At 41.6% G+C, this 18,060-nt stretch overlaps 1 protein-coding gene across 3 annotated transcripts in view; it reads right to left on the bottom strand.

Moving 5' to 3' along the window:
* fbxl13 (F-box and leucine-rich repeat protein 13) overlaps positions 1-18,060 on the bottom strand; it is a 317,084-nt gene that overhangs the window by 31,735 nt on the left and 267,289 nt on the right. For all 3 annotated transcript variants that reach the window (XM_087999504.1, XM_087999505.1, XM_087999506.1), the window contains exon 21: positions 3,201-3,335. In XM_087999504.1, the coding sequence (XP_087855630.1) occupies positions 3,201-3,335 (135 nt within the window). The remainder of the gene's footprint in view (positions 1-3,200; positions 3,336-18,060) is intronic.

Below are 18,060 nucleotides of genomic sequence, written 5' to 3'. Positions count from 1 at the left end.
GGCCCAAGTGGACTGGGAGCGGTTACTCACAGGTAAGAATGTTTCAGAGCAGTTGGAGGCAAAGAGAAAATAGCGACATTGTAGGCCAAGTATGTTCCTATAAAGATGAATGGTGGGACAAACACTGAAGAACCTTGAATGTCAAGAGACATAAAGGTTAGGATTAAGAAGAGAAGCTTATGGCAGATATTGCAAGGTTTTAATGTGGCAGTCTCTACGGGAATACTTAAAAAGGGAATAGGAAAGCCAACATTGTACAATAGAAAGCATTGGCAGGTAGAATAAAGGAAAATCCAATGGTTTATTTTTAAGAACAAGACAGTAACTAGAGAAAAAGAGCTTATTAGGAATCATGGAGATAAATTGTGTATGGACCTTGAAGACAAGGGCAAAGTTATCAATGAATACATTGCGTTGGTCTTCACAATGGAGAAGTATGACACAGCTATAGACATCAAGATGAAAGACTGCAAAATATTAGAAGGACTTAACATAGAAAGGAGAAACTAGTCAGTTCAGCAATCTTAAAAATGGATAAATCTGCAGACCCAGATCAGATGTATCCCAGGTTGAGGCAGGCAAGGGAGAAGATATCAGAATCCTGGGAGTAATTTTGAAATCCTCACTCGCCACAGACCAGACTGAGGGACTCCTGGCATCCCATTGTCAAAAAGGAGAAAAGGATAGATCAGGAATTACAGGTCATTCAATCTTATCTGGGGGTTTATAGAAAGAATTCTGAGGAATAGAATATAACTACCTACACAGATTAATCAGGGATGGTCAACAATAGGTTTGTTGAGGGAAGATAATGTTTGACAAATTTGATTAAGTATTTTGAAGAAGCAACCATCAGTTGAGCATAATGCATTTAACGTATCCTACAAGGACTTTAACAAGGCTTTTGATAAGGTTCCTCATGGCAGAATGGTAATGAAAGCTCAGGGGATCCAAGGCATAGTAGCGCATTATTCCAAAATTGGTTGTAAAGCACTATTTCTATAACTGAAGTCTGTTTCCAGTGGAATTTCGGCCTTGGTGCTGGGACCCTTTCTGCTTTTTCTGTACATCAATATTTTGGATTTAAATCAAGAAATTCACAGATGAAATGAAAATTGGTAGGATGGTAAATAGTGAGGAGGAAAGGCATAACTGCAAGAGGATAACAATGGAATGGTCAGCTGGACAAAGCAGTGGCAATGAATAACAATGGTAGGACCTTAGAGAGTACTGAAGATCAGAGAGATGTTTGTGTGCATATCCACAGATCAAGGATGAACAGGTAGGTAAGGTGGTTAAGAAATCAGAACGAGATACTTGCATTTATTAGCTGAGGTATGGAGTAAGAAGGTTGTGCTGGAGCTGTACAAAATGCTGGTAAGGCCACATCTGGAGTATCTTGTGCAGTTCTGGTCTCCACATCAGAAGAAGAATGTGATTGCACTAGAGAGATTTACCACTATGCATCCTGGGATGGAAAGTCTGAGCAATAAGGGAAAACTAGGCATGCTGTTGTTGTTTTCCTTGGAGCAAGAAATATGAAAGGGGACTTGATAGAAGTTTATAATATTATGAGGATCATGGATAGGAAGGCACTTTTTCATTAGTAGAGGGGTGCAGATTTAAGCTAAAAGGTAGAAAGCTAAGAGGAGAGCTGAAGAGAGTTTATTTTTACTTAGAGGGTGGTGGCGGTCTGGAACTCAATGCCTGAAAGGTGGTTGAGTCAGAAACTCTTATAATATATCAGCAGTATTTAGGTATTCACTTGTGTTGCCATATTCTCCAGGGCTATGGGCCAAAGGCTGGAAATTAGGATTAGTGTTCTTAGACATTTGTTGACTGCCACAGACATGATGGGCCAAGTGGCCTCTTACTCTAATGTCAATGTCTGTGAGTCTAACCCAACAGGGGAACTCAGAGAAAAATTACAGTTTACAGATTGAACATTGATGCTTTTCCCAGCTGAAACATTAAGAGCAGAGAGCCTGCAGACGACTGTGACTTCAACTTGAACTGAAGGATACTGATGACAATAAGCAGCCTCTCTTGAAGTAATGAGTACAAGAATAGTGAAGATCCTTTCACAGCTCACCAGTACCAACCCTCCCCTCCCATTTGCTCCATACACAAATATGTCATAAAATGCATGAAGAAAAAACCTATAGAATGTTTACACACCATATCTAAGATAAAACTGATACTGCAGTTGTGTGTTTTTGTTTTGCATATGGCAAGTTTGGTTTGGCCTCCTAGACTGAAACACCATAAATCTTGTACTTATCAAATTTGCAATTTGGAAATCAAAGCATAACTGTTGTCCAAATTTCAAGGCAACTGGCTATCTCACCAGGGAATATTAGATCCATGAGCACCACAAATCTGGCCTGTGAAGAAGGGTTTACTTGTGACTGCACAAAATGATTTCCTTAGAAACACAAGATATTGTGAAATCCAATTGGAACTTTCCATGATGACAAAAAGCCCAACCTTCGAAAAGATTTCTTGCTGGATTACCACCAGTCAGAGTCTGGATTGAAAGTAAGATTTACCAATCATCTATGTAGATTGTATACAGTGGTTATACAAAAGTACATTTTAAATACCGTGGGAGTCTAGGGGAGTCTGACTAACAATACTTCGTTCTGCTATAGACTGAATATAAAACTTGAGGTATTATTAATAGTTTGGGCTTGTATTTGTAGAAAAACAAAAGCAACACTTTCCATTTTTGCTCCTTTGCCAAGCTCAAGCAGGAATTATTCTTTGAGCCAAGAGGATGCAGTAATTTATTTTTCAATTACTGTAAATTAAACATAAGGGGAGCCAGGTTACAACTGAAGAAAGGCTGCTTGAATTATTATGATTGATATCATTTTTTTCTATAAATTGGCATCACTTATTTCAGAATTGAATAATTAGTTTGGTCTTAAAAGTGACTGAAGTGTTGTACTTAAGTCAGATGTTGGCCATCTGCTCACGATGGAGATCAGCCATCTTGTTAGAAGTCTGAAGATTAAATTTGTTGGATTGTCTGTTTGGGTATAGAGGGTGTTGAATCAGGCTAACCATGCAGCCCTCCTGAAAGCACTTGTATAAATCTTGAAGGACTATTAAGGGGCAAAAATAAGGACAAAGGGAAGGATACTGGGTAATTTACAGTAGTAAATTAATCTCCGTTAATTTAAGTTTTCTGATATTACCTTTGGGCATCCAGTGAGGTTCAGTGAAATCAGCCTTCTGCAACAGAAAGCCAAGGTCTTTGTGCTCAAATCAGAGACTTGGAGGCAATGGGAGATATCCAAATATCCCAGATCGTACATCTTATGATAGAATTTCTTGAACACAAAACACCACAATAAAAATATTAATAATCTAAATATTCCAGATAGCCAATCTTATGATAACATTTCTTAATAACAAAATACCACATTGAAAATGGATAGTTTCCTGGAAAAATAGATGGTAGATCCAATCAAGGATCAGGTTATTTTGGATCTGATAATGTGTATTGAGGCAGGTTTAATAAATTACACCAGAGTAAAAGATCCTCTAGGATACAGTGACCATAACATGGAAGAATTTAGTATTCAGTTTGAGAGAGCAGAACCTGGATCAGAAACAACTGCTAAGCATAACAAATGGCAGTTATAAAGGAATGAGGGCAGAGCTAGTTGGTGTCAACTGTGAAAGGAGTTTAGCAGCAAAGACAGTTGAAGAGCAATGATAGGCTTTTAAGAAAATAAGTCATGACTCATTGCAAAACATATCCCAGTAAGAAAGTAGTGTTCTAGAAAAAGGATGTCAAACTTAGTTGACAGGGAAATTAAAGATGGGATTGAATTGAAAGAAAATGATATTTTCATACAATTTGGCAATGATTAATAGTAAACCAGAGGATTGGGAGAGTTTTAAAAAATCAATTTGACATGATCAAGAAAAAAGGAAGAAGATAAACGTTGGAGGTAAACTTGCGAGTTTTAATCAAGATGGGCAGCAAGAGCTTCTTTAAATATATAAAAAGGAACATAGAGACAAAAGTCGACATGGGCATTTAGAGTACAAGGCTGGGGAAATAATAATGGGGATTATGGTATGGTAGAGCAATTGAATAGGTGGATGTAATTTTGCTTGTTGATCTGCAAGGTTTATTTTCAGACGTTTCATCACCATACTAGGTAACATCATTGGTGAGCCTCTGGTGAAGTGCTTGGTGTTATGTCCTGCTTTCTATTTATGTGTCTTGGTTTCTTGGTGAGTGATATCATTTTAGGTTCTTTTTCTCAGAGGATGGTAGATGGGTTATTCTTTAGAGGGTTGGTATGGATTTATTGGGCTTAATGGCCTGTTTCATAGAAGGTTTCATGGAATCCCTACAGTGTGGAAAAATGGCTAAGGAAACCAATGGAGGTAAAGACACACATGTCACCTGGATCTGATGGGATCCATCTCAGGATATTAAAGAAAGTAACTATAGAGATAGTCAATGCACTGGTTTTAAATTTCCAAAAATTCTCAGATTCTGGAAAACATCCCAGAGGACTGGAGAACTGCCAAATTAACACGTTTATAGTCATACAGTGATACAGATGTAGAGCACAGAAATGCACTCTTCAGTCCAGGCTGACCAGATGTCCTAAATTAATCTAGCCTCATTTGCCAGTGTTTGGCCCATATCCCTTCCATGCCTTTTAAATATTGTAATTCTACCAGCCTCCACCATTTCATCTGGCAACTCATTCTATACACGCACCACGATCTGTGTGATAAGATTGCTCCTTTGGTCCCTTTTAAATCTTTCCCTCTCACCTTAAACCTATACCCTCAAGTTTTAGACATCCCCAACATGGGAAAAAGACCTTGGCAATTCACCCTATCCATATCCTTTATGTTTTTATAAACCTCTATAAAATCAACTCTCAATCCCCATCAGTCCAGGGAAAATAGCCACAGCGTATTCAGCCTCTCCTTATAGCTCAAACCCTCCAAACCTGGCAACATCCTTGTAAAGCTTTTCTGAACCTTTTTAAGTTTCACAACATTTTCCTATAGTGAGAACACCAGAATTAAACCAGTATTCCAAAAGTGGCCTAACCAATGTCCTGTACAGCTGCAACATGACTTCCCAACTCTTATACTGAATGCACTGACCAATAAAGACAAGCATGCCAACTGCTTTCTTCACTACCCTGTCTACTGCAAGTCCATTTTCAAGGTACTATGAATCTGCACTCCACGGTCTCTTTGTTCAGCAACACTCCCCAGGACGTTATCACTAAGTGTATAAGACCTGCCCTGATTTGGTCTACCAAAATATAGACATTTATCTAGATTAAACTCCATCTGCCATTCCTCAGCCAATCGGCCCATCTGATCAAGATCCCATTGTAGTCTGAGGCAACCTTCTTCGTTGTCCATTACACTGCCAATTTTGGTGACATCTGTAAATTTACTAACCGTACAACTTATTTACACATCCAAATCATTTATATAAATGACAAAAAGCAGTGGACCCAGCACCGATCCCTGCAGCACCACACTTATCACAGACCTCCAGGCTGAAAAGCAACCCTGCTCCACTACCGTCAATATATCTATTTAAAGAAGGGAGAAAAAAAACAGGTAACTATAGACCAGTAACTATATACTATAGATCTGTTATTGGGAAAATGCTAGATTGTATTATCTATCTACAGCGTATGAACTACAGCAGTTCAAGAACGCACCTCACCTTCTCAAGGGCAACTAGGAATAGACATGAAATGCTAGCCCAGCTTGTGATACCCACACCCCACAAGTGAAGAAAGAGTAAGGATTTAAAAGCTGAGCATTTGAAAGTACAAAATAAGATCAAAAAGGGTCAGCATGGCTTCATGAATGGGAAAACATGTCTGACAAATTTAATAGAATTCTTTTAGGAGGTAACATACAGGATAGATAAATGGAAAGCAGTGAATGAAATATATTTGGATTTTCAGAAGGCATTTGATAGGATACCACATGTTAAACTTAATAAGGTAAGAGCCCATGATATTAGAAGTAGTATATTCGTCTAGACAGAGGATTGGCTAACTAATAGAAGATACACATTTGGGATAAGGCAAGTGTAATGACTAGAACCCGGACCAGGTGAAACTCATTGACTATAATATTCTTGATTCAGGTTGTTAACCTGGGCCAATCAGGGAACCCTGGAACAGATATAAACAGGAGATTAAAATAAGCACTACCGCAGTTAGGCGGTAGTGTGGGGTGGTAATAAAAAAGAGAAAAAAAAAAACAGGAGGGTTAGACATCCTGTTCACTTTCAGAGCTGGCTCTAAGGGAGCTGGATCAGTGTCAAGGACTCTGCATATGCAAATAAAGAATGACTTTATGATGAGATATCACCCTCTGTGGAGTTATTTCAGTAGCAATGAGAGTAGGATAAAAAAAAGGATAAACAAGAGATTAAGAAAAGAGTGTCAGACATCCTGACAGTCTGACAGCTGGCTCTGAGGGGAAAAAAAATAAACAGGAGATTGGGATTTGAGGTTCTTCGTTTCCCTGAAAACTGGTTGAATGGTAGGATTTGGGGCCCGGCTTTGCTGCTCCTCTCCCTTGTAAAATTGCTGTTTCTCTGTATACAGCTGTTAATGTTAACTGTTTTGTAAATGGTGAATTGTTTAATAAAATAAAATAAACAGGAGATTAAGAAAAAAAATAAACAGGAGATATGTTCTGTGGTGCTATGGAGTCTGTGCACCATATATATAGGGTGTGGGCACATGCACTCCCTTTGTGATTTCCTCAAAAACCTCCTTCTCTGTATTTGGTTGCAGTTCAGTCTCATGCTCCTGATCTTCAGATAGCAGGTATGGAAGGGGGAGGGCAGATCTGAAGATCTCCTCGTGGGTCTGCTCCTGGGCCTGGCCAAACTTGCCATAAACAGATCCAGGCAGCGGGCCGTGGAGGGAGTCACTAGGGCCAACTGCCTGCCCCTCTTCTGCTATTACGTGAGAGCCCGGGTATCTCTGGAGAAGGAGCATGCGTGTCCACCAACACCCTAGAGTTGTTCAGGGAGAGGTGGGCACCGCAGGGAGTGGAGTGTGTTACTTCCACATCCAATTCTATTTTGATTTAATCCCTGTCATCCCCTTCACTGTTTGATCACACAGCATTGCCCTTTGATGTGAAGGGCACTGCTTGTCACTGGCCACTTGGGTGTTTTCTTCCTGGTGGTGGAAACTGAATAAGGATTCGTGCACCATGTGTCATTCACTGTGTCTCACACCTGCACACACACAACATGGGTGCTGGGGAATAAGTAAGCACTACTGCAGTTAGGCAGTAGTGTGGGTGTAAGGGGGGAAAAGTAATCAGGAGATTGGGATTTGAGGTTCCTCATTTCCCTGAAAACTGGTTGAATGGTAAGTTTTGGGCCTGGCTTTACTGCTCCTCTCCCTTGTAAAATTGCTGTTTCTCTGTATACAGCTGTTAATGTTAACTGTTTTGTAAACGGTCAATTGTGTAATAAAATAAACAGGAGATTTGTTCTGTGGTGCTGTGGAGTTCGTGGACCATGTATATATTGGGTGTGGGCACTTGCACTCCCTTTTTGATTTTCTAAAAAACCTTCTCTGTTTTTGGTTACACTTCAGTCCCACGCTCCTGATCTTCGGGCACCCGGTATGGTCTGAGGACTTCCTTGTGGGTCAGCTCCTGGGCCTGGCCAAACTGGCCATAAACAGGTCCAGGCAGCGGGCCGTGGAGAGGGTTGTTAGGGCAGAATGTCTGCCCCTCTTCCACGGTTATATCAGAGCTCGGGTGTCTCTGGAGAAGGAGCGCACGGTGCCCACCAACACCCTCGAGATGTTTAGGGAAAGGTGGGCACTGCAGGGAGTGGAGTGTACTATTTCCCTCTCCAACTCTATTCTGATTTATTCCCTGCCCTCCCCTACACTTTTTGAACACGCAGCATTGCCCTTTGAGAAGGGCACTGCTTATCACTGGCCACTCGGATGTTTCCTTTCTTCCTGGCAGTGGAATATAAATACAGATTTATATACTTGTTGTTTTTCACTGTGAAAATAAAAGAAAAAATAAACAGGAGATGGTTTAAAAATAGTTAATAAGCAGGAGAAGGAGCACGTGGTGTCCACCAACACCCTTGAACTTTTCAGGGAAAGGTGGGCACTGCAGGGAGTGGAGTGTTTTATTTTCCCCTCCAACTCTATTTTAATGTAATCCCTGCCATACCCTTTACTTTTTTGATCACACAGCATTGCCCTTTGATGAGAAGAGCATTGCTTGTCACTGGCCACCCTGGTGTTTCCTTTCTGCCTGGTGGTGGAAATTGAATAAAGGTTTGTACACCTGTTGTCTTTCACTGTGTCTCCTGCACACACACACACACACACACAATGTAGGTGCTAGGGAAAATATAAGCACTACTGCAGTTAGGCAGTAGTGTGGAGGTAAAAAGAAAGAAAAAAAGAAAATATAACCAGGAGGTTTAGAGTATAAAGGAAGAAAAATAAAGTGAAAATGTACATACGTTAACGAGGAGATTAGAATCTCCCTAGAAAAAAAAACAGGAGATAGTCAAAAAAACGGGAGAAGGAACACGCGGTATCATAGAGTCATAGAGATTTACAGTATGGAAACTGACCCTTTGGTCCAACCCGTCCATGCCAACCAAATATCCCAACCCAATCTAATCCCATCTGCCAGCACCTGACCCATATCCCTCCAAACCCTTCCTATTCATATACCCATCCAAATGCCTCTTAAATGTTGCAATTGTACCAGCCTCCACCACTTCCTCTGGCAGCTCATTCCATACCCGTACCACTCTCTGTGTGAAAACATTGCCCCTTAAGTCTCTTTTATATCTTTCTCCTCTCACCCTAAACCTATGCCCTCTAGTTCTGGACTCCCCGACTCCAGTGAAAAAGCCCTTATCTATTTATCCTACCATGCCCCTCATAATTTTGTAAACCTCTATATGGCCACCCCTCAGCCTCCCGACGCTCCAGGGAAAACAGCCCCAGCCTGTTCAGCCTCTCCTTTTAGCTCAAATTCTCCAAACCTGGCAACATCCTTGTAAATCGTTTCTGAACCCTTTCAAGTTTCACAACATCTTTCCGATAGGATGGAGACCAGAATTGCACGCAATATTCCAACGATGGCCTAACCAATGTCCTGTACAGCCGCAACATGACATCCCAACTCCTGTACTCAATTCTCTGACAAATAAAAGAAATCATACCAAATTCCTATCTAACTGTGACTCAACTTTCAAGGAGCTATGAACCTGCACTCCAAGGTCTCTTTGTTCAGCAACACTCTTTACCATTAAGTGTATAAGTCCTGCTAAGATTTGCTTTCCCAAAATGCAGCACCTCGCATTTATCTGAATTAAACTCCATCTGCCACTTCTCAGCCCATTAGCCCATCTGATCAAGATCCCATTATAATCTGAGGGAACCTTCTTCGCTGTCCACCACACCTCCAATTTTGGTGTCATCTGCAAACTTACTAACGGTATATCTTATGCTCGCATCCAAATCATTTATGTAAATGACAAAAAGTAGAGGACCCAGCACCGATCCTTGTGGCACTCCACTGTCACAGGCCTCCAGTCTAAAAAAACAACCGTCCACCACCACCCTCTATCTTCTACCTTTGAGCTAGTTCTATATCCAAATGGCTAGCTCTCCCTTTATTCGTGAGATCTAACTTTGCTAGTCAATCTCCCATGGGGAACCTTGTCGAACGCCTTACTGAATATAGATCACATCTACCACTCTGCCCTCATCAATCCTGTTTGTTTTTTCTTCAAAAAATTCAATCAAGTTTGTGAGATATGATTTCCCACAAACAAAGCCATGTTGACTATCCCTAATCAGTCCTTGCCTTTCCAAATACATGTACATCCAGTCCTTCAGGTACTCCCTCCAATAACTTGCCCACCACTGAGATCAGGCTCACTGGTCTATAGTTCCCTGGCTTGTCCTTACTACCCTTCTTAAAGAGTGGCACCACGTTAGCCAACCTCAGTCTTCCGGCACCTCACCTGTGACTTTAGATGATACAAATATCTCAGCAAGAGGCCCAGCAATCACTTCTCTAGCTTCCCACAGAGTTCTAGGGTACACCTGATCAGGTCCTGGGGAATTATCCACCTTTATGGGTTTCAAGACATCCAGCACTTCCCCCTCTGTAATCTGGACATTTTGCAAGATGTCACCATCTATTTCCCTACAGTCTATATCTTCCATATCCTTTTCCACAGTAAATACTGATGCAAAATACTCGTTTAGTATCTTCCCCATTTTTTGCGGCTCCACACAAAGGCCACCTTGCTGATCTTTGAGGGCCCTATTCTCTCTCTAGTTACCCTTTTGTATTTGTAAAAACCCTTTGGATTCTCCTTAATTCTATTTGCCAAAGCTATTTCATGTCCCCTTTTTGCCCTCCTGATTTTTGCCCTCCTGATTTCCCTCTTAAGTATTGCCTTTATACTCCAAGGATTTACTCGATCTATCCTGTCCATACCTTACATATGCTTCCTTCTTCTTCTTAACCCAACCCTCAATTTCTTCAGTCATTCAGCATTCCCTATACCTACCAACTTTCGAAAGCTGACTGGGGGCAGATGTTCGCAGGTAAAGGGATGGCTGGAAAATGGGAAGCCTTCAGAAGCCTTTGTGGGCGGCACGGTGGCACAGTGGTTAGCACTGCTGCCTCACAGCGCCAGAGACCCGGGTTCAATTCCCGCTTCAGGCAACTGACTGTGTGGAGTTTGCACATTCTCCCCATGTCTCCGTGGGTTTCCTCCGGGTGCTCCGGTGCTGGATGACTAAAGAAATTGAGGGTTTGGTTAAGAAAAAGAAGGAAGCATATGTAAGATATAGACAGGAGAGATCGAGTGAATCCTTAGAAGAGTATAAAAGAAGTAGGAGTATACTTAAGAGAGAAATCAGGAGGGCAAAAAGGGGACATGAGATAGCTTTGACAAATAGGATTAAGGAGAATCCAAAGGGTTTTTACAAATACATTAAGGACAAAAGGGTAACTAGGGACAGAATAGGGCCCCTCAAAGATCAGCAAGGTGGCCTTTGTGTGGAGTCACAGAAAATGGGGAGATACTAAATGAGTATTTTGCATCAGTGTTTACTGTGGAAAAGGATATGGAAGATATAGCCAGTAGGGAAATAGATGGTGACATCTTGCAAAATGTCCGTATTACAGAGGAGGAAGTGCTGGATGTCTTGAAACAGGTAAAGGAGGATAAATCTCCAGGACCTGATCAGGTGTACCCTAGAATTCTGTGGAAAGCTAGAGAAGTGATTGCTGGGCCTCTTGCTGAGATATTTGTATCATCGATAGTCACAGGTGAGGTGTCGGAAGACTGGAGATTGGCTAACGTGGTGCCACTCTTTAAGAAGAATGGTAAGGACAAGCCAGGGAACTATAGACCAGTGAGCCTGACCTCGGTGGTGGGCAAGTTGTTGGAGGGAACCCTGAGGGACAGGATGTACATGTATTTGGAAAAGCAAGGACTGATTAGGGATAGTCAACATGGCTTTGTGCGTGGGAAATCATGTCTCATAAACTTGATTGAGTTTTTTGAAGAAGTAACAAAGAGGATTGATGAGGTCAGAGCGGTAGATGTGATCTGTATGGACTTCAGTAAGGCATTCGACAAGGTTCTCCATGGGATACTGATTAGCAAGGTTAGATCTCATGGAATACATGTCTGTGTGGGTTTCCTCCGGGTGCTCCAGTTTTTTCCCACAGTCCAAAAATGTGCAGGTTTGGTGAATTGGCCATGCTAAATTGCCCGTAGTGTTAGGTGAAGGGTTAAATGTAGGGGAATGGGTCTGGGTGGGTTGCTCTTTGGAGGGTCGGTGTGGACTTGTTGGGCCGAAGGGCCTGTTTGCACACTGTAAGTAATCTAATCTAAACTAGCCATTTGGATACAGAACTGGCTCAAAGGTAGAAGACAGAGGGTGTTGGGGAAGGGTTGTTTTTCAGACTGGATGCCTGTGACCACAGGAATGCCACAAGGATCGGTGCTGGGTCCTCTACTTTTTGTCATTTACATAAATGATTTGGATGTGAGCATAAGAGGTACACTTAGTAAGTTTGCAGATGACACCAAAATTGGAGGTGCAGTGGATAGCGAAGAGGGTTACCTCAGATTACAACAGGATCTGGACCAGATGGGCCAATAGGCTGAGAAGTGGCAGATGGAGTTTAATTCAGATAAATGCGAGGTGCTGCATTTTGGGAAAGCAAATATTAGCAGGACTTATACACTTAATGGTAAGGTCCTAGGGAGTGTTGCTGAACAAAGAGACCTTGGGGTGCAGGTTCATAGCTCCTTGAATGTGGAGTCGCATGTAGATAGGACAGTGAAGAAGGCATTTGGTATGATTTCCTTAATTGGTCAGAGTATTGAGTACAGGAGTTGGGAGGTCATGTTGCTGCTCTACAGGACATTGGTTAGGCCACTGTTGGAATATTGCATGCAATTCTGGTCTCCTTCCTATTGGAAAGATGTTGTGAAACATGAAAGGGTTCAGAAATGATTTACAAGGATGTTGCCAGGGTTGGAGGATTTGAGCTATAAGGAGAGGCTGAACAGGCTGTTTTCCCTGGTGCGTCGGAGGCTGAGGGGTGACCATATAGAGGTTTACAAAATTATGAAGGGCATGGTAGGATAAATAGGCAAAGTCTTTTCCCTGGGGTTGGGGAGTTCAGAACTAGAGGGCATAGGTTTAGGGTGAGAGGGGAAAGATATAAAAGAGACCTAAGGGGCAACCTTTTCACACAGAGAGTGGTACGGGTATGGAATGAGCTGCCAGAGGAAGTGGTGGAGGCTGGTACAATTGCAACATTTAAGAGGCATTTGGATGGGTATATGAATAGGAAGGGCTTGGAGGTATATGGGTCAGGTGCTGGCAGATGGGATTAGATTGGGTTGGGATATCTGGTCGGCATGGACGGGTTGGATGGAAGGGTCTATTTCCATGCTGTACATCTCTATGCCTCTATGAGTTGGTCAAGGTTTGCACCTTCTCTAGTAGGTACATCAACATACTGAATCAGAAAATTTTCTTGTACACACTTAACAAATTCCTCTATGGCAGTCCCAGTCTATGTTTGGGAAGTTAAAATCCCCTACCATAACCACCCTATTATTCTTACAGATAGCTGAGATCTCCTTACAAGTTTGTTTCTCAATTCCCCTCTGACTATTAGGGGATCTATAATACAATCCCTTTCTTATTTCTCAGTTCCACCCAAATAACTTCCCTGGATGTATTTATAGGAGTATCCTCCCTCAGCACAACTGTAATGCTATCCCTTATCAAAAATACCACTCCCCCTCCTCTCTTGCCTCCCTTTCTATTTTTCCTGTAGCATTTGTATCCTGGAACATTAAGCTGCCAGTCCTGCCCATCCCTGAGCCATGTTTCTGTAATTGCTATGATATCCCAGTCCCATGTTCCTAACCATGTTCATCTGCCTTCCCTGTTAGGCCCCTTGTATTGAAATAAATGCAGTTTAATTTATTAGTCTACCTTGTCCCTGCTTGCCCTAACTGTTTGACTCGCTTCTGTTCTCAACTATACCAGTCTCAGGTTGATGTCTTTCTTCACTATCTCCCTGGGTCCCACTCCCCCATCTTACTAGTTTAAATCCTCCCGAGCTGCTCTAGCAAATCTTCCTGCCAGTATATTAGTCTGCTTCCAAGTTCGGTGCAATCCGTCCTTCTTGTACAGGTCACTTCTACCCCAAAAGAGATTCCAATGATCCAAAAATGTGAATTCTTCTCCCATACACCAGCTCCTCAGCCATGCATTCATCTGCTCTATCCTCCTACTCCTGCCCTCACTAGCTTGTAGCACCGGGGGTAATCCAGATATTACTACTCTCGAGGACCTCCTTTTTAAATTCCTGCCTAACTCTCTGTAATCTCCCTTCAGAATCTCAACCTTTTCCCTTCCTACGTTGTTGGTTCCAATGTGGATAATGACCTCTTGCTGGCCCCTCTCCCCCTTGAGAACATTCTGCACCCTCTCTGAGACATCCTTAATCCTGGCACCAGTGAAGCAACACACCATTCTGATATTTCGTTGCTGGCCACAGAAACGTTTGTCTGTACCTCAGACTAGAGAATCCCTTAACACAATTGATCTCTTGGAACCTGACGTACCCCTCATTTCATTAGAGCCAGTCTCAATACTAGAAACTTGGCTGTTTGTGCAACGTTCCCCTGAGAATCCATCACACCCTACATTTTCCAAAACAGCATACTTATTTGAAATGGGTAGCTGCACTAGCTGCCTACCTCTCTTACCTTTCCTGGAGTTAACCCATTTATGTGACTGTATCTGAGACATTCCCTCCTTACTATAACTGCCATCTATCACATACTGTTGCTGTTGCAAATTCCTCATTGCTTCTAACTGTCTCTCCAGCTGATCCATTCGATCTGATAAGATTCGCAACTAACAGCAATTATTGCAGATATAATCCGCAGTAACCTTTAGACTCTCTTTAAACTCCCACATCTGACAAGAAGCACATATCACTCGACTAAAGGCCATTTTGCTCCTTCACAATCTACAGACTCAGAAAATAACATCGTCTTATTCCTCTACAAAACACTGACCAGGTTAAATTAATAGTTATGGCTTATATTTTAAGTTAAATCAAGAGACATAATAATTCCCCCTCCAACTCTATTCCAATTTAATCCCTGCCCTCCCCTTCACTTTTTTGATCACACAGCATTTGGGAGGGATTTGGGAGACCTTGTGCATGAATTACAAAAACTACCTCCAAGTTCAGCAGGTAATAGGGAGAGCAAATAGAATGTTAGCCTTTATTTCAAAAGGAATGGAGTATAAAACTGTACAAGACATTAGTCAGACCACAGCTGGAATACTATGAACTGTTTTGAGCCCCTTTTCCAAGGAAAGATATACTGCACTGGAGGCAGTCCAGAGAAGGTTCACTCGGTTTGATAGTGGGTAGGGAGGCACTGTCTTATGAGAGAGGTTGAGTGGGAATTTAGAAGAATGCGAGGTGAACTTATTGAAATGTACAAGATACTTAGGTTACTTAACAGGGGTAGGTGTGGAAACGTTTTTTCGCCTTGTGAGAGAACCTAGGACCTTAAAACATATTCCCAGAATAAGGGACACATATTTAAGACAGATGTGGAGTAATTTCTTCTCTCAGAGGGTAGTGAATCTATGCAATTCTTTACTGAAGAAGGCTGGGTCATCAAATATATTCAAGGCTGAAATCACCATTTTTAATCAGTAAAGGAATCAAGATTTATAGGGAAAAGGCAGAAAAGTGGAATTCAGAGTTATGAGATCATGCCTGATCTCATTGAACATTGGAGCAAACCTGATGGGATGAATTGTGTATTTCTGCTCCACATCTTACAATTAAAAACAAATATATACACATTAATATTAAAAGAAATTGGACATCTTGTAATTGTTTTTGATTTTAACATTATTTCCCCAATCTGTCAAAAACTGCACCAGATACCAGATGTTTCCTACAACACAAAACTGTTTGTTGGTCAGTCCATACTCAGTTGTTCATTTTTCTAACATAAGCAGATTTATTATGAAACTGAAGTTTTCAGACTAGACCAGTAAAACTGCAATTGATGCAAGCTACTTACGATTTTGTTCATTTTTCTCTATTTGTTCATGGGATTTGGACATTGCTGGCTAGGCTAGCATTTAATATCCATTCCTCATGGTACCAGAGAAGATGGTGGTGAGTCATAGAGTCATACAGCACAGAAACAGACTCTTCAGTCGAACCAGTTCACACCAAACATAATTCCAGACTAAGCTAGTCTCACCTGCCTGTTCCTGGTCCATATCCCTCCAAATCTCTCTTATTCATGTACTTATCCAAATGTGTTTTAAACATTGCATTTGTGCCCATATCCACTAGTTCCTCAGGAAGTTCATTCCACATGTGAACCACTCTCCGTGTAAAAAAAACCTGCCTTGTGTCTTTTTTCAATCCCTCTCCTCTCACCTTAATAATGTGTCCCCTAGTCTTGAAATCTCCATCCTAGGGAATAGACAATTACCATTAACCCGGTCTATATTCCTCAAGATTTTATGAACTTCTATAAGGCCACCTCTCAGGAGAAAAGAATCACAGTCCCAGAGAACTGGGAACAGAGAACATCCCAGAGAAAAGAGTCACAGTCTATCCAGCTTTTCTTTAAAATTCAAACTTTCCATATCCATCCTTGTAAATCTCTTCTGAACATTCTCCAGTTTAATGATATGCTTCCTATAAACTAAGTGACCAAAAGTGGACACAGTATTCCAGATGAGACTTCACCAATGTCCTGCACAACCTCAACATGTGGAGGAACTGAGGGATCTGGGTGTGCAAATACATAGATCCCTCAAAGTTGCCACCCAAGTGGATAGGGTTGTTAAGAAAGCATATGGTGTTTTGGCTTTCATTAACAGGGGGATCGAGTTTAAGAGCCGCAAGGCTTTGTTACAGCTCTACAAGTCCCTGGTGAGACCACACTTGTAATATTGTGTCCAGTTCTGGTCACCCTACTATAGGAAAGATACAAAGGCTTTCGATAGGGTACAAAGAAGGTTTATCAGGATGCTGCCTGGACTGGAGGGCTTGCCTTATGAAGAAAGGTTGAAAAAGCTCGGACTTTTCTCTCTGGAGAGAAGGAGGAAGAGAGGAGACCTGATCAAGGTATACAAGATAATGAGAGGAATGGATAGAGTCAATAGGCAGACACTTTTCCCCAGGGCAGGATTGACTGGTAGAGGGGTCATAGTTTTAAGATATTAGGAGAAAGGTGTAGAGAAGACGTCACAGGTAGGTTCTTTACACAGAGAGTTGTGAATGCATGAAATGCATTGCCAGCTGTGGCAGTGGAAGCAGAATTATTAGGAACACTTAAGCGACTGTTGGACATGCACATGGATAGCAGTGAGTTGAGGGGTGCATAGGTTATATTTTACATTAGGATCAAACCTCAGCACCACATTGTAGGCCAAAGGGCCTGTTCTGTGCTGTACTTTTCTATGTTCCAACATGACTTCCCAATTCATGTACTCAAAGGACAGAGCAATGAAGGCAAGTGTGCCTTCTTAACCACCCTATGTATATGTGATGCAAACTTCAAAGAATTATATCCCTGAACCCCTAGGTCCCTCTGGTCTACAACACTACCCAAAGCCCTTACCATTAATTGTTGTACCAAAATGTAATACTTACCTTGCATTTATCCAGATTGAACTCCGTCTGTCATTTTTCAGCCCATTGACCCATTTTATCAAGATCCCTTTGTAATCTTAGAAAACCTTCTTCAATGTCTACTTTGCCACCAATTTTGGTATCGTCTAAAAACTTACTAACCACGTTTTCTATGTTCTCATCCAAACCATTTATGACAAACAAAAGAGGACCCAGAACCAATCCCTGTGGAACACTGCTGGTGGCAGGCCTCTTCACCACTACTCTATTTCCTGCAGTTAAGCCAATTATGTATCCAATTGGCAAGCTCACCTGATCCCATGTGACCTAACTTTATTAATTAGTCTATCACGTGGAACCTTGTCGAAGGCTTTAACAAAGTCTCAGTAAACAATGTCTGATGCTTTGCCCTCATCAGTCTTTTTGTAACTTCCTCAAAAAACTCAATCAAGTTTATGAGACATCATTTTTCTCTCACAAAACCATGCTGTCTATCCCTAGTCCATTCTTGCCTCTCTAAATGCCCATAAAATCTATCTTTTAAAATCACGTCCAACAATTTACCCACAACTGAAGCCAGACTCACGAGTCTATAGTTTCTCCTTACAACCCTTCTTAAAGGTACAATATTAGTCACCCTCCAGTCATAAACACCTCACCCATTGTAGTGAAGATGATCCAGGGGTCTTTCAATTTTGTCCTTTACTTCCCACAACTTTCTGGGATATATTAGATCAGGTCCTGGAGATTTATCTACTTTTACATTCTCTAAGACCTCCAGAACTTCCTCTT

Source organism: Chiloscyllium plagiosum, unplaced genomic scaffold (assembly GCF_037043375.1).
Source record: "Chiloscyllium plagiosum isolate Xiang-an unplaced genomic scaffold, Cpla_swu_hap1 HiC_scaffold_23, whole genome shotgun sequence".
In the NCBI taxonomy this organism is placed as follows: domain Eukaryota; kingdom Metazoa; phylum Chordata; class Chondrichthyes; order Orectolobiformes; family Hemiscylliidae; genus Chiloscyllium; species Chiloscyllium plagiosum.
The sequence above is the reverse complement of the archived record's forward strand: the minus strand, read 5'-3'. Positions and strand labels throughout refer to the sequence as shown.